At 39.3% G+C, this 23,891-nt stretch overlaps 1 protein-coding gene across 1 annotated transcript in view; it reads left to right on the forward strand.

Annotated features, from left to right (window-relative positions):
* The window catches only part of CNTNAP5 (contactin associated protein family member 5), a 287,941-nt gene that overhangs the window by 159,591 nt on the left and 104,459 nt on the right, over window positions 1–23,891 (forward strand). Inside the window, exons 10-11 of the mRNA XM_086750483.1 lie at window positions 107–278; window positions 17,365–17,471. Of these exons, the coding sequence (XP_086606609.1) occupies window positions 107–278; window positions 17,365–17,471 (279 nt within the window). The remainder of the gene's footprint in view (window positions 1–106; window positions 279–17,364; window positions 17,472–23,891) is intronic.

Below are 23,891 nucleotides of genomic sequence, written 5' to 3' on the forward strand. Positions count from 1 at the left end.
GAAAACTCTTGGAATAATGAGCCTCTGACTTCTTGCATCAGGAAATCCCAGCAGAAATAGATGAACATTCCAATATTCTTCTCTACCTCTTCTCTCTTTCCCACAGGGTGCCCTGACAATTTCACCGATTCCCAATGTTTAAATCCCATTACTGCTTTTCAAGGCTGCATGAGACTCATCTTTATTGATAACCAGCCCAAGGACCTTGTTTTAGTTCAGCAAGGCTCCCTGGGGAATTTTAGTGATCTACACATTGATCTGTGTGGCATCAAAGACAGGTAATTATTGTTTCTTCTTTCTTGTATTTGTTCTTCTTTTCATCCTAGCGGTTTATAAATACAAGTTGCATTAAGTGACAATTCTAATCTGCCAACATTATGGGTATTAGGCATAATAGGGCTACTAATAGAAAATATTACAGCAAAGATAGGAAGGCTGGAGGGGAAATGGTTTCAATTACATGAGGCTCTCTTCACATTGACTTGTAGGAAATAGAGTATGCAAATTCAATCAAACTACAGATTGATGAAAGGATTAAATTTTATGCATAAACAACATTTGATTGCTTTGAAGTTTTAGAGAGGAATGAAAGAGAAGAAAAAATTATTTGATTCATCAGAACATGTCATCCCCTTAATATACTACCTGTTTTTGCTTAAGTAGTTAATTTACAATTTTTCTTGTTAGCTATTACAGCGCAGCATGCTTATAATGAAGATATGGTCCACCTCTTGCGACATACTGCCCGTTCAGTAGGACAATATAGTGATGAAATGTGTGTATTTACCAGAGACACATTTCAGTTTAAATACTGATCTGAATCTCTCCTAAGCTGAAACCTGACAGGAAGCCCATAAAAGAGTAGCGAGGAAAAATCCAACTAATTTTTTTTTTTAAGTATTTAATAATTTCTCCTTTGCTTCCTATGGGTTTTTAGTGTCTAAGTGTTTCTGAATTATTTCTGCAAAAGTTAGTATGTGGAATAATAAGCTTTGATTTTGGTTTGGTTTTGTTTTTTTTTTTTTTTTAAATCTAGATAAGTTCTGAAAAATGGAAATGAAACTGCTGGAAATTTCATGTGGTTCAGATAGTTAAGGTAGTAGTAAGGATATTTTGGAAATGTGTTAGGAGTTTAAGCATTTATCGTAATGTTGAAGACGTGTTACTTACAGAGGTGGAGCTGAAGGCTGATCTCCATTATTGCTTACTGTAGGAGGGATCAGCCTACTGGAGCTGCAATCTTTTGAAAAGTGGGTGAAACCTCTATTATGCGAGACCTTTGTGCTCATCTTTATGTGTTCAGGTTTGTTAACTTGTACGGAGAAAATACTGATTCTGCTGATCCAACCTGTTTCCTTGTTTAATGATGACTGAATTCAGGGGGATATGAATTTCACACTTGGTGTGCCTGAAATAGTAGACGAGATTGATAAGATGCAGCTGATTTAACAAAAGGAAGTAACAAAATGTAAACTTTCCTGAGGATTAAGAGATAGAAAGTACTTTGCTATTTTCTTGGAAAAACAGGTTCTTTAAGATCAAGTGGACCACTCAAAGGCAACTTGTATGTTTGTATGTTGAAACAGAAGAGATGATGGGGTGTTGTGATGCAGAGGTGCTGTGGGACATCTCCAGTACCTTCATTGTCACCAAGTCCAGGCTACAATGTAAATCTGTGGTAGCTACTGCAAGGGTCTTCCTCATCTTCAGTATCGTAAGGATGAAAAGCATCAGTCTGTGATCATACCATACAATTATTTAGGGCAAGGATCCAAACATAACAAGAATGGTGGTGCTTTACATAATCATTGCATTGAATATATCACACACGTAAACAAAAGTTATCTGTGATCTAGTGAAGATTAAAGCACTCTCTTCCAATGCAGTTCTCTGGATAGCCTTAAATTTAAGTTTCTATACTATATAATCTAGGTAGATCTACAGTAAATATAATCTATAGTAGTTATGATCAATATAGTAGATGTGATCTATCTAGATCACATAGTAGATATGATCACAAAACCAAGGTAGATTTTAAAAAAGAAAAAAACTGATTTGATTTACAGTTGGCAAAAGTGATTCCCTTATGGCTGGATTTGGTGTATCAGTGAAGGTGCCCTGAAAGGGGAGAGAGAAGCCTGCAGTGGTAGAAAGTGTTGGGTTGAAGTTCCGAAGTTCCCCTTGTCACAGAAGGGCGTGAGCCTCACTGGTGCTGTGGAGATTGCAACTTTCTCATTCAGTGAAACACCCAGTGCTCTCTCCCTGTCTGGCAACAACAGGTTCTTTTTCTTACATCCGAATCACGTTAGACATTATACACATCTGGGATACAATATTGAGTGAGGTTAAATTTACAGAATTTATTTCAGGATGTTACAGAAGTTGTTCAAAGATTCACAGAGGGAAGTACTACTGGCGCAGTACTGAAGTGAAGAGTGGGCATAGCAGCAAGGAACAGTTGGGAAGACGGGTGAAATTCAAATAAAATAAATAAGGAAAATACAGGCAAGAGGCAAATCCTTTGTGTTATTTTGCCAACACACTTGATCCTAAGCCAGTGGATGAGCTGGGGAAAGACTGAACAAGAAGGTATTCGTGGAGTGTGTTCCTCCTAACCATTTTTGAAAATTTTAGTTTCTGCAAGCCCATGCTATGGCATAATACCATGGTTACCACAAACTGTAAGTGGAAAGTCTGAGAGAACAGGAGATATGAACTAAAATCTAAAGACTGTATTGCTGTCTAGTCTACACAGTGTATCCTTGAGTATGTTTTGAAGTCTTGTTAAAATTGGTTTGTTGCACAACATGGCTGATGCTTCCAATGACTGTAATTTAACTGGTCCCCATAGTTCAAGCAGTGCTCAGTATCACATCAGCTCTGGACTGTGGAAAAGCTGGGGTCTGGCTCCAGGCATGCTGTATCCAGCTGCTCATTCTCTCTGTGTAAGGAGTGTAAAAACTCTTTAAAAGCATCTTCTCAAAGAAATGTGATCTCCCCTTTCTTAATTATAAGATTTATTGCTGTGTGTACTGTAAAGCACATGTTTTTGTAATTTTAAAGCATATGAGAATTGTGTAGCTTAATTAACATGTAAATGGGACATTTGTCTTAGTTATCTAAGCAAAAAAAAACTCTTTTGAGGAATATGCCTCTATTTAGAAAGCATTTTTTGTTAGAGGCTTTTAGGCCAAGCTCAATCAGACCTGGATTCTGAAAGCAGTGGTTAAGCAGCTCATTGCAACTTGCACCTGCTCTTAAAACGAGAATTAATGACTTTGTTTTGAAAGGTGATAAACTGGGACTACTGTTGATGCCAGCAGTATGTTTTTGAGAGAGAATCTAGTTGTGTAAGCATGTTATACACACACACCCCAGGATTCCCTGTGTAAAGTGGGGAGCTTCCATTAGTTTAAATTAAGCCATCTGAGAGACTAAGCCTTAGTAGCTTATCATCTCTCATCTCTAGTATTTGAACTGTATGTGTACTCAAGTGAACTTGGCATGAATGCCTTCTGTCTCCTTGTATTTGTTTTTTCATCCTTCAGTAACTATTTCTCAGGAAATAAATACCCTGTCACTAGCTGAGCTATCAGAGAGTACACACACAAAAAAAATGGTGATGTCCATAGAAATAGAGAATTTTGTCATTTGGAGGCTGGGGAAACAGTGCCAAGTGAAGAAGCTTTTGGAGACACAAGTGAACTTGACCCTATTGCTGACCCTGCTTTGAGTAGGGGGCTTTTGCTGGAGGCCTCCAGAGGCTCCTTGTAGCCTCGGCCATCCTGTGAGTGAGGCCACACAGTACCTGCTCTAGTCCTGGCTGAGTAGGCAATTCAGACTGTATCTACAAGAGCTGGGATTAGCAGATAATACACAGAAAACTTGTGTGTTCTGTGCTTTCAGTAGGACATTAAGATGTTGCACAGTTCAGAGTAGAACACAGCAATATGGACTGTCCCGATGATGGAAGAAGGCAGGTTAGTACCATCTCCTATTAAGAGACTGCTTGTTTCTAGGCCTGAGCTGCAGTGCCAACATCACTAATGTTCCTACTGCTGCATATCAAGTCACCTCTGATTTGCCATCCTCTTATATGGTACCTACATGTTGTCCTTAGGTGAGACACCCTGTGCAAGGAAAGGTATTCCCAGTCCTTTCATATCAGGGCTGTCTCTCCTCCACAAGCCCTGCAGAGTAGTGACATATTTCCTTCTTCACCTCCTTCAAGACAAAGCTATTCCTGCAAACTGTTCCAAATGCCTTGTGGAACATGAAAGTAGAATCTGAAGGAGGAAGAAATTTTTCTTGTAGAAATGCGTATGTGAGCCTCTTGGCATTATCCCCACTGCCTGCCTACTGTTAATCCAGCTATTTCTTTCTTTTATTTTGTTTGTGGTATGCATGTTTACTGTGGTTGTCCAAATACACAGATTAGTGAGTCTTTTCTGAGGATACTGCAAAGTGTGGTGATTACACTGTTTGTGTTAAGAAGTGTTAGAGGTTGTAGCTGCCTGCAATGCATTTATCTCCATTCCAATGAGAGGTAAAGAAAAAATGAGACAATATCTTGCTAAGCTATAGAGGTCTGCTCTGTGTTTAAAAGGAAGTGGATTTCATTTTATCCCATTTTTGTTGTTGCCTTTTCAGGATTTCTGCTTGGTTGGGAGTACAGGTCCACATCAGGAGTTGTTTTCTTTACACTGAATTAATGTCAGAAAACAGAGTTTCTTACAGCATGCTGCATTTCCCGTCTATGGCATGGTACAGAGCACAAACTAGCAAGGCAGAGATGTCTGAAAGTGAAGGTGCCAAGCCCTTGAATTCAGAGACTTTTTGTAGGGGAGGGAAAGAGATATCTTTGAGTATCTATGCAGTCTTTTGTAGCAGTACATATACTACATTGACCATCTCTGACCAAAAGCCGTCTGGCATAGGCCCAAGCAAATAAAAACTGACTCTCTTTGAATTTATTTTCAGTTCAAAGTGATATAGATTAAGTTCATGGCTACAGGAACTGTACAGCCCTCACTCCTGGTGTTTTGCACTGTAAGTGTTTTTTGTAAGGGAGACATCTTCTGGACATGACATATTAAACATGAAAGCTTACAGGGAAAGCCTGAGCAGTAAGAAAGTCTAATAAGAACAGAATAATGCTTTATGTTTTTGGCCCTTAATCTGTAGGGAGGACATCGGTGTCAAGAGTTTGGGAGGTGACAAGCAGCACAAAAAATTCATGTACTTCTCACAGATGCTGTAAGTCGGAAGGGATTCACTCCTTTCTCTTGAGCTCCACTAAATCTCTGTCTTTAAGTGTGTGGCCAGACTCTTTGTCCTTCACCTGCAGGTAGCGTGTTAGGGGCTTTACAGATACAAGCTGGAAAGACTTTCCTAAGTACTTCTGCTTTAGAGAGAAAAAAAAAAACAACCAACCAAAAAAAAAAAAAAACCAAAACAAAACAAACCCACAACAGGATGTCTTTTTCCTAATGGTGTCTTCACTTACACATTTCTCTTCAGTATTTTACAGTGTTTGCAAAGACTTCTTGACCCTGTCAAACAGCCCCCTGGAAATGGGTTAGGGATGCGGTTACAGAAACTTCTCGCTCAGCAGGGTAAGAAATCACAGCAGCCAGCTGGGCGGTGTGGCTGGCGCAGAGCTGCTCTTTCAGTCTTTTTAACACTGATGAAAGGTACAAGGCTGCTGTCCCTAGGGATGCTTCCCTTCCCTGCCTAGTATGTGTGTGTGGCAGAATGGAGGACTGAGCCTTCCTGTGCCTCCTCAAACGGGCAAACCCTAACCTGTTTCTTCAGTAGAGTGATAATAAAAGTATTGGTTCCTCTAGTGCTAATACTGATTCTCTAACCTGAGGTTTATTCAGTGCTGTACTGTGTCATAAACTCAGATCAGTTGCTATTTTCTTCATGCAATGTTTTCTTTTATTTGCTTAGAAGGAAAGCATGCTTGCTGTCATTACCCTGATCTAAGCAGGACCCCTGAGCATTGATGCCAAAATACCAAGCTCAGCATCTGCAGCCTTCATTTTGAAATTTGGGGTAACTGGCAACACTACAAATCTTGAAATACAAAACAGACCTAGTGGGCAAATGTGTCCAAGAGAGGAGCAGCAGGGGGATGAGCAAACCCTGTGAAGTAAACACTAGCCAGGGTTGCCACTTGATGTTTAGCTGTCCTAGGTTCATTAGCACTCATGCATCTAAACTTCTGTTCTCTATAAACAGATTCAGAGCCCAAATTCTTTCTTGAATGTCCCTGTCTATATGAAAAGACTCAGAATAAGTCTAAGAAACATCCCCTGCAAAGAAAGATTGATTAAGTTCTGGTTCTTTAACCAGAAAAGAGATTGCTGAGAGGAGGTAGGTCTTCAGGTGCTAAAAAGGCTGCTGCTCTAGCACAGAAGGGAATATCATCTTTTCTGACGAGGATATGTAGGAGAACAGCTATGGCATAGATTGCCTGAGGAGACTGTGAAGTCTCTGTCATTGGAAGACTTTCAGAATAGATTAGATGAGTCTGTAAGAAATAGCAAACACAGATATGGGTGATCCTGCCTTGGGGTGTGAAAATGGACTAAGTGATCTTCTCAGTTCTCTCCAGGTCTGTGCAATTCTGTTGCATTCACTCAGGCTTCTCCTGTAGCTGTTGTTTCTTGTTCCTGATGGGGGTTCTGAAATGTCAACAGCAATAACACTGCTTAAGAAAAAAAAAGAAAAAAAAAAAGCCAAAACAAAATGTGGGAAATACCTTTCAGGAATTCAGCTCAGGATTTCTCGCACCTGTGAGAAAGCTCATTTGGTAGATGGTGTCTCTCAGACACTCTAAGGCAGTGCTGTGGCAGGGAGCAGGGACCATCTACCACACAGGTACAGTTTTGTGGGGTTTTTTTTCAACCTGAGATGTATATATTAAGTTTGGAGTGTAAGGAATTGAGGGAGAAGGAGCAACACTTTCTAGTCATTTGTTACTTTCTTGATTTAGTTTTTGGTTCTAGCAATGGATGATTCATTTTTACAACTGCAGGATGAAGCTCTGTGATTGCAGAATTTATTACTCTGTTTCTTCTTAGAATTTCTTCTTTGGAGATTCCATGACATCTAGAGGGATGGTGCAGCTGAGGCTGTGTATTCTTCTTTGATGAACAGTAACTTGATTCCTTTCTACTTGGTGCTCTATTTTCATGAGATCCTGTGACTTCTTGGATTTGAGGTGTCTGTCCCTCCTTCAGATAGAGTCAAAATGAGGGTGAGAAGCTTGTAAGCTCTTAGGAGGGGGCTGAGGCACTGAATAACTGTGGGAGCATCTTGCCCTTAGAAAAATCAAACTAACAACCGTGTGTTGATCCCTTCACAACATCTATTTCAGTTGCTAAAAGATGAAATGCAAATCCAGTTGGATGTATTCACTGACCTCAGCCTTGGCCTTGGCCTGACCAGCCCTTTCCAAGAATTACACTCTGGGCTACTCAGAGGTGGTGCTGTGTGCTGCTCTGACTATAAGGGTCTGTCATTCAGGCCTCATGGCTGTTTCTAAAACTGACACTCTGTTCTTTTGTGTGCCACAAATGTTATCTACAACGAGAGATTAAATAGGCTAGGACTCTTCAGCCTGGAGAAGAGAGAGCTAGGCAGGGTTGTGCGATGAGGAGCGGCGTGAAGGAGATGAAAAATAAACAAGAATTTGCTGTTTCTCATAAATTCAAATCCTACACAGCATCAAATTGGATGTTGTTAGATGCTGTAGAGGTCAAATATAGAGGAAAAAGCCAGTAAGGTGTAAATGAATCCATAAGCCACAGATTGCTGGAAACTGACAAAGTATTCAGTGGGATGCTCTTAAACCTATTTCATCAGCATCTTTGCTGTGACACTGTCAGAGTGAGGAAATTGGAGGAGAGGCACTGTTGATCTGAAGTGAAGTCTGGAGGGAGTCTGATAATCTTAGGACTAGGAAGCCCAAGTTCCTTACTGTTTTAAAAACATCCTTTTCGTTGTGGGCAGCTCTTTATACTGCCATTGTTCAAAACCAAAATACATTCTGTCATAGCTGCGCTAATCTCAAAATATGTTGGAATCTGACTGTGAATTTTGCTAAGTACTAATTCTTTCTGCACTGTTTTCTCTTCCTACATGTCAGTGGAATTGTGAGGGTGTGGATCTGTTTGTGTGTGGGCAAACAATGGAAGGCATAGCCTGGGAGAAATTCAGACAGCCTCTCATTTAAAAATAAATGAAATGGGTAGGAAAACAAATATGCAGATGCTGAGATCTTGGCCACACTGTTGAGAAGCTCTGGGATTTCCCATTCAGTAATTGGCTGGAATGCCAGGTTTTGGGACTACAAATACTAGCTTCAGTCCTGAAGCTGGGTTGGTTGTTTGCTGTGGTTGGCATCCTGTTCAGAGAATAGATACAGGAATGTGGGCTCAAGGGATACTGCAGCTCAAGAGTTGCCATGGATATTAGGAAAATGTGCCAGAAAAATCATTAAACCTCAGTCCAGAAACACAGTGGATTTCCAGCCTTTCATCATACGGCACAGATGCTCCCTTTGGGCCGAGCAAGGCTGTCTGCTCTTACAGCAGATGGATCCTTGGAATACAGCAGCAAGGGCTTCGGTGTCGCCTGCAGCCTGAAGGCATGGGTTGATTAATCTCATCCACTTCTTGTATGCAGTGGAACAAACTGCTTTGCAGCATTAGTCACAGAGAAGAAAATTCCATTTCCAGGAGTTCTTGCACTCCAGGTGTACACAAAGAGGTAAGATCTGGTCTGATTTCCGCTACCAGCTCCTCTAAACTCTGTAAAGAGAAGTGCTTAGGAGCATTGCAATTGGGATAGCTTGTGCTAAACAGCTGTTGTAAGGGGAAAACTGGCCTTGTTTTCCTCTGACTTGACACCTCTCATGGAAATAGTCTCCTTTGCCCCTCAAGGTGTTGCTAGACAAATGGCTGCTTCCACTAGGCTTTTGAGGCACATCCTTAGATGTGTCATATCCTCTTGAGACACATCCTTAACGATGACATTGGTTACATTAATACTTTTGAACTCCTCAACCCCCATCACAAGGATGTGGTATTTAAGTTGATCAGTGACAGAAAACTATGTTGAGGAGCTTGCAGTTTCATGTCATTCTGCTATTCCTGCCAGGGCTGAAATAGCTTCAAACCATTGACTTTTTGGTAGCAAATTTTATCTGGACAGAGGTAGGGCTAAGGCAGATGCAGAAGCACAGTGTTGTACACCCATTGTTACATTGTCCTAAGTTTCATACACCATTTGTGTTTCTGTATATGAGACTAGGTAGTCTTGGGATTTAAAAAGGCCATTTATGCGTTGAACGTGTCATTATTCATGAATGAACTACAAGTCTAGTCAGCACCTGCCTTGCATTATCGTCAGACTCGCATGAATGCATAGATAAATGCATGCATTGCTCTCCCTTTCTACAAGTCCTAGGGTACTTTAATCTGATTGCTGCAGTTCATGTTGATTTTGCGCTGATGAAGCTTTGGCTGGGTTGTCCTATTTTTACTTGGCTGGCACCCTGCCCTTGCTACAGCAAATACTGACAGTGCTGGTCAAGGACGACACTGGGAACTTCAGTTCCCTTAAGTGACCTGGAGGAGGGAGGGAGGAAGGAGAAAAAAAAGAATAAAAAAGATGATGCACGTTGAATCCACCTTGGCAGATGGATGGATGGTTCATCTGGCAGGACATCCTGGGAATTCCAGAGATCTGCAATGAGGAACGCAAACCTGACATCAGATATTTTCTTATGAATTCTGGCAGTGTTTCATCTCTGTAGCATCAGCAGGCAGACACCAGCACACACTGATATTGCCATCCTTATTAAACCAAGATTCATCTGCATATTCCACTTCTCCTAGGAAATACAAATGGAGAGAGCAGCGTGTGGTATACATAATAATCACTGCAATGGGACTGGTGTTAACAGCTTATTTCATTAGGGAGAAGCATACCGAGTTGATTCATGAGTTTGCTTCCCTGTACTACTTGAGGTACAGAGCACAAATAGCATCCTTTGTCCATCCTTAGTCCCTATTCTTTTATCCCCACCCATGTTTTATCTGAACATTTTCTAAATAAATTAGCTTAATGTGTTCTTTTTTTCTTGGTAAATAGAGCTGACCTTTTAAATCTTGCTTTATACCTACTTCCTTTGTGGATTCCATTAGATTTTACTGTCATTTTTTACTTGTAAGAAATAATAATAATATTTTTTTTACTTTTTCCTTCTTTTCTTTCAGTACTGAACCTAACATTGCTTCATGTATTGTACTTTCAAAATAGGCCTTTGGGAAATTAATTACTATTGCAGGTGAAGGGTGTTAGGATAAATCCGATGAAAGCACAGTCTCTTTTTGCATTTCCCAAATCTCTTCCAAGATTTAATGTATACCCTGCAGCAGAAGCCAAACTTTATATGATTCCTTTTTTCCCCAAAGTTGGCCATGCAAATGAGAAAATATCCTGGCTAATTATGCCCAGTGAGTTTTAATTTTATTTATTACAGTCCCAGGCTGGGATTGAAAAAGCAAACGTTTAATATTGCATTCACCCCCACATAAATACTTACAGTGCATCGCAGAAGGAATTAAAAAAAAATCAAAAACAAAAACAAAAAAAACCCTCACAGATAATTTGGCATCCATTCTTTCCATTCTCTCTAGTATTGCAGTTTTCAGTATATAATGTCTTTTCTGCAGAAATGACAATTATTTTATATTCCAGATTATTTTCTCTTTGTGAAAAGTCCTCTAAATATTTCATTCTTGTTTTATAGAAATGAGTTGGATGTTTTTAGATCACACTTCTTGAATCATAGAATAGTTAGGGTTGGAAGGGACCTTTAAAGAGCATCTAATCCATCCTCCCTGCAAGGAGCAGGGACACCTTCAACCAGAGCAGGTTGCTCAGAGCCCCGTCCAACGTGGCCTTGAATGTTTCTAGGGACGGGGCATCCACCACCTCTCTGGGCAACCTGCTCCAGTGTTCTACCATCCTCAGTGCAAAAAATTTTTTCCTAATATCTAATCTAAATCTCCCTCTATTTTAAAACCATTACCCCTTGTCCTATCGCAACAGGCCCTGCTGAAGAGTTTCTCCCCATCTTTCCTATAAGCCTCCTTTTGGTACTGGAAGGCTGCTATAAGGTCTCCCTGCAGCCTCCTCTTCTCCTGGCTAACAGCCCCAACTCTCTCAGCCTGTCCTCATAGGAGAGGTGCTCCAGCCCTCTGATCAATTTTTGTGGCCCTCCTCTGGACCCTTTTTTTCCATGTCCTTCTGATGTTGGGGGCTCCAGACCTGGATGCAGTACTTCAGGTGGGGTCTCAGAAGAGTGGAACAGAGGGGCAGAATTACCTCCTTTGACCTGCTGTGTTTCAGAGCAAAATAAAGATAGGTTCTTCAGATTCATCTGCCACACTCACATCACCACCTATGAATTGGAGACAGATTGTGTTTTAATTTAGTCTTGTTCTTTTCCAGATAAGTTTGTTTGTTTATTTTCATGTGAAGCACGTGCAGAGGGTGCTGAATTCAGATTTCATTTAGCTGATACCACTACAGACTAAGAGCAGTGCTGATCCAGTCCTTTAAAATATGTTTAGTAAATGCTGTAAGGATATATGTTTAGTAAATGCTGCAGAACTGATTTATGCAAGGTGAACTCTTTCCTGTAACTGCAGTGACTTGTACATGTGGAAAGATGCTGGAGTTGGAGGTAGCTTTTGTCTTTGATACAGAGTAGAGGGACTTCCCGGTAGTGCTTGAGAGGGGATTTGCCCTGAATGAGACCCATGTGGAGGAGGCAGCCATTTGAACGTTGGTAGGGGGCTTTTGGAATCCAACTTGAGTGTGGAATTGAGTTTCTGGGGGGACCTGAATAGAGTTCACCTCCATTGCTATTCTTTTAGAGTCAAAATTCATGGGATGTGCAGCCCTATGGTAAATTAAAGGCCAATTGTGGGGATGCATGTAGGATATAACATCCTGTCCTTGTTTGTTTGTTTGTTTGATTTTTGCAGATGGCTCTTCTGCTTTTGCTTTGTAAAATGATGAATTCTAAATGGAACAGCTGTCTGTACAGGATGGTTTATTTGTTTCCCTTTTTTCATTTTCAAATTTATTTATATAAAAACCTTTCTGCTGATGCCAAGCCAAACTGTCAGCACATTTACCTCTATTAAAAATTTAGGTGTTCTAACAACAAAGCAATAAAACCTTTAAAAAAGGCCTTTTATCTAAGGCATAGGTAACAGGCTCTTTTCCCTTCACTCACACCAATCTCAGCACAACCTCCTCCCACAGTTCTATCCCAGCCACATGCCTGAGGGCAGCTGGCATCAATGTTCAGATCTTCTAAATGTTAATCTCACAGTGGTATACAAGTGCAGAGTCTGAGAGCCAAGGTGGCCAATATGGAAATAATAGTATATTTTAAAAGTTCAATCATCAAGTTTTGCAAATAAAAGCCTACCTTTGTGGAAAATTATTAAAATTACCAAAAATGCTTTTTTTTTTTTCTTTTTGTCTTTAGAATGTATTATTTTTTTTTTACATCTATTCAGTGTCGTAAAGTAAATGACTTGCAGCATGGAAAAGAAGAATTGTCTTTGTTCATGTTACTCTTGTTCTTTTTGTACTCCAAGAGTTCTCATAACTTAGTACATTTAAGGAAGAAAATGTAGATGGCTTAAAAAAGAATAAGTATGCCACAACACTTTTTTAAAAAGTGTTGTAGCATACTGAGTTTTCTAAAGTTGCAGGAGGAGAGAGAAGTTGGGAGGTGTGGTGATGAGGAGGGAATGTGTACTGAGGAAAACTGAAGATCTGGAGAGTGTTAACCCTTCTGTAGCCTGTATTAGTAAACAATACCTGAAAACAAGAAAAAAAAAATAAAAGACAACATGATTCGAGTGGGGAGCCTTAATACTGTTTTACTCACTCTTTCTCCCTTCCTCTCTCTGGTTCTGGTAGTTCTCTTTTCTCCAGTTAGTTAAGGAGATCTGGCCCACTATTTTGCCACAGATGCACATCCAGAGGAAAATAAGAATGGAATGAGCTCATGTGGTACTTTCTTTTCTAATGGTCTCTGATCTTCATTTGTTTTCATCTTTGTGTAAATCTTTGAAGTTGTTACACTTTGTCTGTGTAGTAACATTGGTGGATTTCTCTTTCCTTTCTCTTCCAAACATTGGTCTGGTCTCCCCTTGAACATGTTTCTTGTATCCAAAATGTCCTGTAGCAAGGAATTTCAGATTTGTGGCTCAGGAGAGCAGGGCAAAAATCCATGCTGTTGCAATTGGCCTCAATCTATTGAGTGTAGTGGAAAGACACTATTTTACCAGAGCAAAGTATAGGCTGTTACAGTAACACCATGAGTTTCATCATGCGTACATGCCTATATGAAGTAATCCCTGTTAATGTTAATCTTTGTTATCTGTATGTGAAATAGCTGCAGCCCTTAAATAGGAAAACATGCTGAAATGAAATGAATTTGAGATATTATTTAGGCAAATGGTTTCTTAATAGAAAAAAATTTTAACTTTCATGTGATTCCTTGTTATGGCATTGTTGAGTTTTAGGGACTTTGTCTCAAAATGATGCATATTGACAGTTAATATTGAAGGTGTATGCTCCTTTTTTCTTTATCTCTGAGTTCTCTTTTTTCCATCTTCATTTAGGAAGAATAGAGAGTGGTGCAGGCAGGATGTGTTGTGCTGACTATAACAAAATCTGAGAGGTGCTTATTGAAAGTACTGGGTTTATTTCCAGTCAAGTGTAACATCAAATGTGTAGAACTCCTTCAGCCTTTCCACTCAAGTAATTTTGTCATTGTTATTTCTTCATCATGCCTATCAAAGGACCAAATTTTGCCCTCTATGTCTATGTAGGTTGTCCTTTGAATTCAAAGGAAGTACACATGCAGTTTTGGAGGTGAATGTTTCATCTAAGGACAGTGAATGCTTTTGTGCAGGCTCTGCATATTGCTTACTTAGATGGCTAAGCTGCTGAAGGAGGAAAAAATTTATTTGCTTCATTTATTTTTTTATAAGATTCATTCACCATATTCTGTGAATTAATCTGGAATCTGGAAGATCAGAGTCCCTGGTCTGTTACAAACTGTCTTAGACAAATCATTAAATTTCAGTGTCCCATTTACGATACAAAAATTGATTTGATCTGTTTGTTTGTCTCAATTGCAAATAGGTCAGGGGCTACTTGCTGCACATTTTTGTCTATGTAACCTTCTGTGATACCACTGTGATTTTTTTGCTAAAATTGTTTGATTCTGCTAGAATGCAAATATTAATTTATATTTTAAATTATATGTATTTAAATCCTTCAACATGAGGATCCTGGATAGTTAGCAGATGGAATAACCTGTGATTTACCCATGCCTTGATTAATTTTAATCATAGCTATTTCTTAATTTTGAGTTCTCTGACAATTAGGATAAATTTTGCTTCTAATGAAGACACAAATGCTCAGCTGGAATGAGATTATGGTAGTTATTAGAGTTGCAAAGAAATTTGCTTCATAAGCTCTTAAAAGGGTTAGTTATCTGACCAAAAACAAGATCTATGCCGTTGGCACTAATTAAAGCAAATAGACTAAGGAATAAAAAAAGTTTAATTCTGAATTTATGAATATCATTAAAAGCTTACATGGCTGGTTCGACTTGTGTTTTGTATGCTGTTGGAGGAAGAAAAAGCATCTGCATTTGTAAGACAAGTAGAAACGAGAGGTGACCTTCAACTTTGTAAAGCCTTTAAAAGGAAACTGTTTTAGGGGAATAAATGCGGTTAAGCCTCTGATATGGGCCTTTAGCAAACCACAAATGACTAGTAATTAGCTCTACTGCATTGGGTTAATTAATAAAAGGTAGCTTAAAATAGGCAGAAAGCATGTTTGTCCATTACACTGATGATGTAAATTATGATAATAACACAGTACTGGGGGTTTTTACCTCTCCAAAGAGCTTTATTAACATCAGATGTTTCTTGTCACCAACGCTCCTGTGATGTGAATATACCTACTGCTGTGTACAGGTGACATAAATGAATGCTTATTACCAAATAGCAGGTAGAAGTAAAGGCAATATGCTGAGTGCAAAGGCAGACACAACCAAAGCAAAAATATGAGCAAATCTGTTCTTACAGACAAAATTCATATGTACACGCCATAGTAGTGTTGAACCACTGTGCTTCTCCTGCAGCCTCTGGGATGAGGCTGTTGGGGAGCTGCAGGTTCAAGGGAGCTGACAAGGTCCTGCAGAGCATAGCTGGGTGCAGATCAAGCACCAACCAGTCCTGTTTGTGCCATCCTGTAGATTGCTTTTGCTTTCTTTGTCATCGACCCAAAGCCTCTAAATCTCTCTTTACCATTGCCAAGAGTAGATGTTATGGCAGAGGGGCTGGACGGGCTGTCACTGCACTGGCAGGGTGTTTGGCTCTGTTAGATGATTTCCCAGCATATCATTAAAAGCCAACATCTAATCCCTTCTCGGGTGTCCTGCCCTATAAGGATGTGGCAAAAACCAACAGTTTTGACTGTTCCCTTTGTTTCTTTCGTGTTTTAAAATGAGGTGTTCTCCACAGCAGTGGAACAAGCTCTCTGGTGAGCTGGAGAACCACACATGCATTTCCCATTCTCTTTCCTCATTTTCTATACAAGCAAAACAATTAGTAGAAGTGGTAACAATTATTTTTATAAGACCAATATATCTTATAATTGTCTTAACAGATGTTACAGATAGTTATAATTAACATACTTTCTTCTTGAATTCTGTATGTCTCTAATACTTGGATAGTAAATAACAACTATAATAACTGAGTAAGCCTTAATAAAAATGATTTAATATTTCATATTAGTATTTTAAACAATCTTTATAATTTTATGTGTAAACAGTGATCAAGTAAACCTGAGTTGCAGAACAAATCTCATACACTTATACAGTTGAGTATTTGTGTATGTATGCATGTACTTGCATACGACATGTTGAGGACATGAGGTCAGTCTGACAGGCCCCTATGCGCATAAACAGTTTTATTTGGGTTGTCAATGTTTGGCAGCTCTAAACAGCCTTGGACTCAAGTAAGTTGATTAATGCTTGGCTGATGGGGCTTGAAAGACTAGCGGAGATTGTAGCCGTTAGTGACATACAAGTTTTCTTGCATGCGTGAAATGCATTTTAATTGTTAGGATTCTAGAAGAAATAGACCGAAAGCCACAGTTAAAGGCAATGTGCACACTTGAATGCAAAAACATTTCCTAAGGATGAGATTAACTACAAGAAAATAATGTCTTCAGCTAGTACAAATCTAGGTAGCCTCAGTGACTTCATCACTAACACCACTGAAAGATCTGGCCGTAAAAAGGGTTTTGAAGCTCAGTTTACAGCAAAGCAAACCCTAGTGGAGTGCTGATGTGTATGAGATAAATTGGTTGCCTGTTTTCTATCCACCCACCTATCACAATAAAATCAGTGGTATAAACAAGTGGTATAAAAATTTTTCAAAGTCAAACATACAATGTAAAAGTGATTATCTAATGTACAGTAAGGGGCGGTGGAAAGGAAAGAAAAGGCAAACGATGGAACAATGTCTGTTTCCATTTAGACTGGTCTAACTCCATTGCACTGCCTAGCTTTACACCACTGTAGTTCAGATCAGCATTCACTTCTTGTCCTGGAGATTGAATTTATTTCCCACAGCTTTTGCTTCTGTTCACTTCCCAAGCTGCGTGCTGTTGTTCCTCTTTCTTCTTTTAGTAATTTGTTTCACAATAATACTTTAGAGACATACCAACTAAAATGAGGGATAGAAGACAGACTACAGAACTCATAATTGAAGCATATTTTTTCCTCTCACTTTTGAGATTTTCATGCTGTTTGTGTTACCAGAAATGTAATTCAGCCTAATTTTGATAACAAGGATGCCTGTTTAATCAGACAACAGGGGATTCTCCTTTGAAGCAGGATTTTAACAGCATTTTCACCTGTTGCTTTTTCTTCTCTGTGCTCGGACAATTTGTGACACTGTAATTGCTAACAACTGGAGCATAACTAGAATGTTTTTATTGAGAGTGATCTTTACCTACTTGCTGGATATATTAAATGTTGTTGTCTTCAGTGCTTGTGTTTGAAGTGAATCACAGATCAGAAGAATAAGTAATTATTTCAGGTATTGTACAGTGATTCAGCCCTAGGAAACTCTGAATGAGGAGTTGAGACACTTTTATAATTACTTTTTCCAGCACATTATTTTTACAGAGATGTTTATAATTAATTGCATTTTTTTAAAAACTATCTCCAATTAGATGTTTACCCAACTACTGTGAACATGGAGGAAAATGCTCTCAGTCCTGGACCACATTTTACTGCGATTGTAATGATACAGGCTACATGGGAGCTACCTGTCATAACTGTAAGTAAAACCACAGGCAGAGTGTTTTCTACTACAGCTGAATGTCAAAGTGCACATAAACTAGAGAGGAGCTTTGTGAGAGGTCCTATTGTATTACAGGATGTAGCATGTCCTGACATGGTTTGAACAGGTCAATAATTGGGCTGGGAACACAGAGGAATCCATTTGGAAATATGCATGCTGCTTGATAAATATTTTGGAGGAGACAAAACCAGATTATTTAAACTGATTTTCCATGTTTTTTTCTCACATTATACATTGATTTGGAAAATCTTAAATTCACTTATGTTACATACATGTTGTAGACACGCCGGTTACTAGACATTTAGTTGAATTTGGCTGGGATGAGCTGAGTGAGAAAATGAAGGTAAACTTCCTGTTCTGTCACTGAAAATAAAGATAAAAAAAGAATTAGGAAGAATAACTATTCCAGGAATATAACTATAACCACTCCAGATGTTTGATGAGCACTCATACTGCAGGTAGGATGAGGTTTTTGAGAGATGCATTTTTTTCCCTGTTAAGCTAAAAAGCAGAAGAGAAGTTACTTAGTGGTTTGAAGCTGAGAATATCGGCAACTGTACTGTAATTCTAGAGACTTTAATGGTTTGCTAATTAATGGTGAAATCATTTGTGGCGTGGGGTCTGCAGCTGACAGGAGAGGTTGTTGAAAGGTCTGTTCATAGATTCATTCTCTGAACTCCACATTGTAAGCACAAAGGAAACTAAGGGTTTGGTACAGAAATCATGCCAAGTCAGATGAAGGACAGGAAGAAAAATGCTGAGTTTATAGTTTTGAAAAGAAAGTTTACATCTTGTCAAGCAATTTTGTCTTTCCAAAAGGTGTCATCTCTCTTCAAAACCTCCAAACCCAACCCAGAGTGCATGCATTGATTGAGGCCACAGCAGAGTATTTACACCAGCTGATGCTTTGTACAAAACTAGATGGCCAAATTGGTTGGTGAGATGAGAGAGACTCCTTTGGGAAGGAAGAGGCCTGTCCTTATTGACTATCAAAGGTGATTCAGAATGCTAACCTCGAGGCTACATTTGCACTGTCATATTAGCTCGGGGCGTGAGGCTCGCTATGTCTGTGCCAGCTCAGTGTGGCTTATGTCCAAAGGAGACCATCTCATTACCACAGAGGACTGGTTCATGACTAGTTTTCCCCACAGACATTTGCATGGAGCTAGTGAAGCCTCCTGCTTCTGTGAACTCATGTCTGCGCTCTCAAAGGCGCATACATAGCTGCAGTTATTTAAGGTTCAGTGATGTAAAAAACTACTCTGGAAAGTTTCTCAAGAAGATCTTGTGTCAAGACTTATCAGCAGGTCAAGCTGCACACTCATGTGATGTACAGCTGTTCAGCTGGTCAGCTTATTTACAACCATATTATCAACAGCTAATTTGATTCCAGCTAGATCGTAGAGCCAGCTGCCCTGTAAGCCAAGCAATGCTGACAAATAGGAACTTTATTCTGGGGAAATGCATTTGTGTGCTTGCAATGTGTGATGAAGCCATTTCAAAGCTGGTGGGCCAATGCAGACTGCTGATAAGAAACCTGCAGAACAAAAGACATTATCACTTTCAGCTGATAGTGGTTGATGTAGAGAAATCCCTTGTAGCAGTTGAATGAATGCCACAGATCTGATTGCAGCATAACTGCAGAATATCCTCAGTGTACAGACAACTCTTCCAATCATGTAATTCACTGTAGGCCTATCAAAGTAAAGCATCTAATTTCTAAAAGTTTGAAACATTATCTCAAAAGATTTTGATTTTTACTAGAACACTGAGGCTAACAGGCCTGAAAGTGAACTTGTACCACTTTGGAGAGGCTATTTCTTTTATTAAACTTCCCTTCAGACCCAAGTCCATGCAATAACAGTGCAAAGATTTAACTGGCAATCTGCTGCAAGTCAAACATAGTGTGAGTAGTTTCACTGTCAGCTAGATTCTCTGAATTGCATCAGTGTGGTTTTTGCCTCTTTTTGGTGTGGTGTTCATAAGAGGTGGGTGCAACTGGTTGAGTAACATAAAAAGACCCATTCCTTGCCATGCTTTTGGGAAGTACTGCATGACATGCATCTGCAAACCAGAATTGATTGATTTGTGTTTTAGCAGCTCAGACTGGAAGACTTTAACATGCTAAGAACTGAGATCTGAAGATACATTGTCCCTAAATTACTGTCATCATCTGTAAAGTGTTGAAATACATCTTGTGATAAGCCAGATGCTTGTGATAAGCAATCTTACTGGTTTCTTCCAAGTATTCATGGACCGCACTGGATCCTGCTGTGAGGAAAGCTAACAATACAGACTATCCCTACTCCAAAGAGTTTACAGTTAAGCTTCTGAGGGGAAAAAAACATGATAGTGCAGCTGATGGAGCACCAGCAAGGCTTCATCAGCATCATAGGTGACGGATTCAGTTTACCAGGTACATAATTATTGCTAGGCTTTTTTGTAGGAAAAAAGTCATACGGCAGAGATTAAAAAGAGGAAGAAATTGAATGCTCACAGGCATGAAGGAGAGAGATGCATGGGAGAAAGTAATAATGTACTTGTTTGAAAAATAAAAGGCTGTGGCCAGAGGAGTTCGACATTTTTGACAGGGCAAATGCCAGAGTCATGACAGATAGATAGGCTTGGAAATATGCCATGAAAAGCAAAGATAAATAGTTTGCATTTGATGCAACAGAAGGGCAGTAGACAGTAGCAGGGCAGAACAGTAAGCTGACAGAAGACACAGCTGGGACAATGTTTGCATGACCACATCAGATATGTAGGATAAGACTGTGTCTGTCATGACTGAAAATTAGTATAATTGAAATTCAAGATGTGTGGATAAAGCAAAAGTGCACCAACGTACATATAAAGAACTAGCTGGGTGTAGACGTGGCCTTAATATAATCTTCCTGGAGGCAGACAGTTTTCTGCAAAACTCAGGTATCCTCCTGCTCACTCAAAATCCCTTCTGATCCTGAAAGCTCCTAAACTGTCAGGGGAGGTGTGGCAATCTGTCTGATCCAGATGAGGGTCCACCACTGAAAGGGTGTAGGGTCATGTCCTGTTAAGTAGCTATTCTGTGGCAGGTAAGTCTCACCCTGAAGTCTCATCTGGTACTGCTTCTGTTCTCCTCTTTTCTGAACTTAGCTGTAAATACAAGTAAAATATTGCTAAACCTCAGTGGTGTTTTCTGTGTTTCAATAACGCACGGGAAGAGTCTGAATGTTTTCTGGACAGATTGTTTCTTTCTTGCAAAGCTTATTGCCTGATGCATGCGTCCATTTCTGTTTAGTAACAGTTAATCATTCTTCACAAGCTACTACATCTGGAATATTACCAATACCTTCCACATCTTTTTTGTGGGTTTTTTTGTTTGTTTGGTTGGTTGGTTTTTTGTTGTTGTTGTTTGGGTTTTGTTTTTTTTCTTAATTTCCGATGGGGAAAGAGGGTTTCTTCTTGCTGGCTAGTCGCAGCACTGATCAGCAATTGTGTTTTCATCTCTGTACTACCTGTAGCTGTGAAAGTCCAAAGCATGTGCTAGTGCCTTGCTGTCACAAATGCACGTGGACACGCAATTTGATAGGAATTGTAGAATTTGTGCTGACTGTCCCTGCATACCCATTTCACTGCCCTCAATTTGGGGAAGCTAGGAGTCGTGGAATAACTCTATAGGATATTAATCCAATGGTAGATGAGTTACATTTGCTCATGTGTGAGTTTTGTTGTGCCTTAGTCTCTGCCTCTCTTTGGAATAAGATACATATTGCAGGTGTCTTAGAAGGTATATGATCTATATAGTCCAGTGAAATGGTATGGATTCTTTCCTTTGAAACTACTGTTTGCTCACTGCTGCTTCAGCTGATCTGTAGCTAAGACAGTGGTTTGAGGATGCAGTCTTATTTCGAGCCTGTGAAATGCATGATTTTGCTTTTTGGTTTATCTTTTAAATGTGCTTCGCACAGCTTGCATTTAAATAGTTTGGAAGATTATCTCAGCTGAAACCTTTTTTTATATAGATACTTTCTGCATTTCTACACTGTGGTGGGTAGCCTACTGATCTATAAGGTATTGGAGTAGTCTGATATAATTCAGATAGATAGGAGAGGATCCTTTATGTAATCACATGCGTGAACCATAGAAAAATACATAATAATGTAATGTTTGTTTTCTGTTTTCCTCTTTTAGATAGAAACACTGATGTTAGTACACAGCTTGGGAAAAAGGCCTGAGTGGGATTCAGCTCATCTATTTCTTGCTGACTGATACATTGGCATTTAATCTAAGATAGTGGTCTGCTCTCTCTGTGTATATAACAGTGTGAGCTATTTTCAGAACTTGTCTAATCTCACTGTGCGATAGGGTGTCCATGGTAAGTTCATGGACCACGTCTGACACACGCTAGTGTCGGTCGTCTATATAGAAGGAGGCTGTCTTACCTTAGACATACTGTAGGCAACTGGAGGTAGATCAGAATTATAGGTGTATTGAGAGAGAAACAGAGGGAGAAGAATTACAGATATATATATATACACAAAATATTTTTAATCAAAATGTCATAGTTTAAAACCTGCATAGTCATCTCTCTCATGCTTGTAATCATGTGGTAGTGAAAGCAGTGGACCAGTGTAAAATGTCCCTGAGATACAGAATTTTATAACTTTATTGCAAGATAATGATTAGTAATCTCCTCTTTCTATGAGTCCCTTAGACAGCCTTATCTTCCCCTTCTGTATTTCTGGTTTTTTTTACGTATATTATAGTTTTCAGATGGCCTTTAGTCTCGGGTGCATTTTTTTAATTCCAAAGAGTGCTGAACATCGATATAAAAGATGATGAGAAATATGAAATAATGGCTTTATTCTTCATGTTCTGGGGATGTCAACATGTTCCAAAGCTTTACAAAGTGATAATTAACAGAATGTAATTTAATTCTGAGTATTTGCTTTGGTGTGTGATCTGTCTTGCACATACAGACATGTGTCTTATTGGCCTAGGTAATTGCTGGAGGAAAGATCCATCCAATATTGGAAATGTCATATAGTCGTTGATATGACATAAACATAACATAACTTCAGGCTTTGTAAAAGTATTTTTTAATATTAATATGTTTGCCACATATGTCATGTTTGATCTGAAAAGCTTAATATAGCTTCAGCCAGATTGTTAGCAGTACTGGAGCCACATCTTAAAGCACCGGCGATGGATTTGGTAATTCTCCGGTGTTCCAAGGCAGGGAGATGCATACACAGTTTGCTGGCTGGGCAAATGAGGTTCAAAGAGTTTCAGTCTGCCAGGTGTCTAAAGGTGAGTCTAGTCATGTAATTTTCATGTCCTGAGTAGCCAGTTTTTCTGTCTGAGATTCCTGGAACAGGTTTTTCCATGTCTTTTTAAACACATTGGTGTTCTTTGACTAAACAAAACACGTTTAATATTCATACCAAGCTTTCTGTACCGTACTTGGTGTTCCTGCATATTTTTGTTCACATTGCGCTTGTGGCATATGAATTTTCATTGTTTATTTTGTAATAAGTAACTGTCTTATTAATGCTTTCCCTTCAATTTGTGTATCTGTAAATTGTACATCTGCATTTCTCAGTGGTGTTCATTTAAAAAATCTTTTTCCTTTCACCTGACATTTCCTTATAAATAACACAGAGAGTATTCCACTTAGGGACTTTCCTGCAGAAATGGGTATGTGGGAGACTAACTCAATTCAATCTGAAGCTTGCCTGTGTCAGGTGTGACCATCACCACAGGGACACCAGTACTTTCAAGAGCAAGGCTGAAGTACCATGCATTGCACAATGTCCTTCAAGTCTTTGATTTCTCCTTTCCCTCCAACACCGCTCTTAAAATGGTGTAGATGTCCCTGACTGCCGCTGGGGTACCTGACTGACACAGCTGCCTTCAAGCCTCCGCGGGGAAGCGACAGGGGAGGACGGGCTGACATGACCTTTCGTACTATGGCCAGGAGGAGCCTTAGCTTAGATAGTAGGAAATTGTCTAATTCTCAAGTGTAATGGAAGGATCCCTCCTAAACACTCATTTAAGTGACATTGTGGTAAAATCAATTTTAAAGCTATCTATGGAAATAATGCATTCTTTATCAAATGAGTAAATACGTATTTTAAAAAGGAAAAATAAGCCATCTGTCATCCAGGCACATCACAGCACAGTCTGCATTAGTCTGTCAACAGCAGAGCTGTCAAAATTCAATTTTTGAGAGTACAGATTTCTTTTTCTGGCATTTAACAAGACAATTGTATTATAAGGGTGAGAATGATGATCATTCCCAGAGTTCATTGCCTATACTAATCCCTCTGCTGTTGGAATGAGAAGAGAAGAAGAAACCCACCACTGCATATTGCTTTATTTATTATTTAGAAAGATACTTGATTGAACACTTGTTAC

Source organism: Chlamydotis macqueenii, chromosome 6, assembly GCF_036417535.1.
Source record: "Chlamydotis macqueenii isolate bChlMac1 chromosome 6, bChlMac1.mat, whole genome shotgun sequence".
Lineage (NCBI taxonomy): Eukaryota > Metazoa > Chordata > Aves > Otidiformes > Otididae > Chlamydotis > Chlamydotis macqueenii.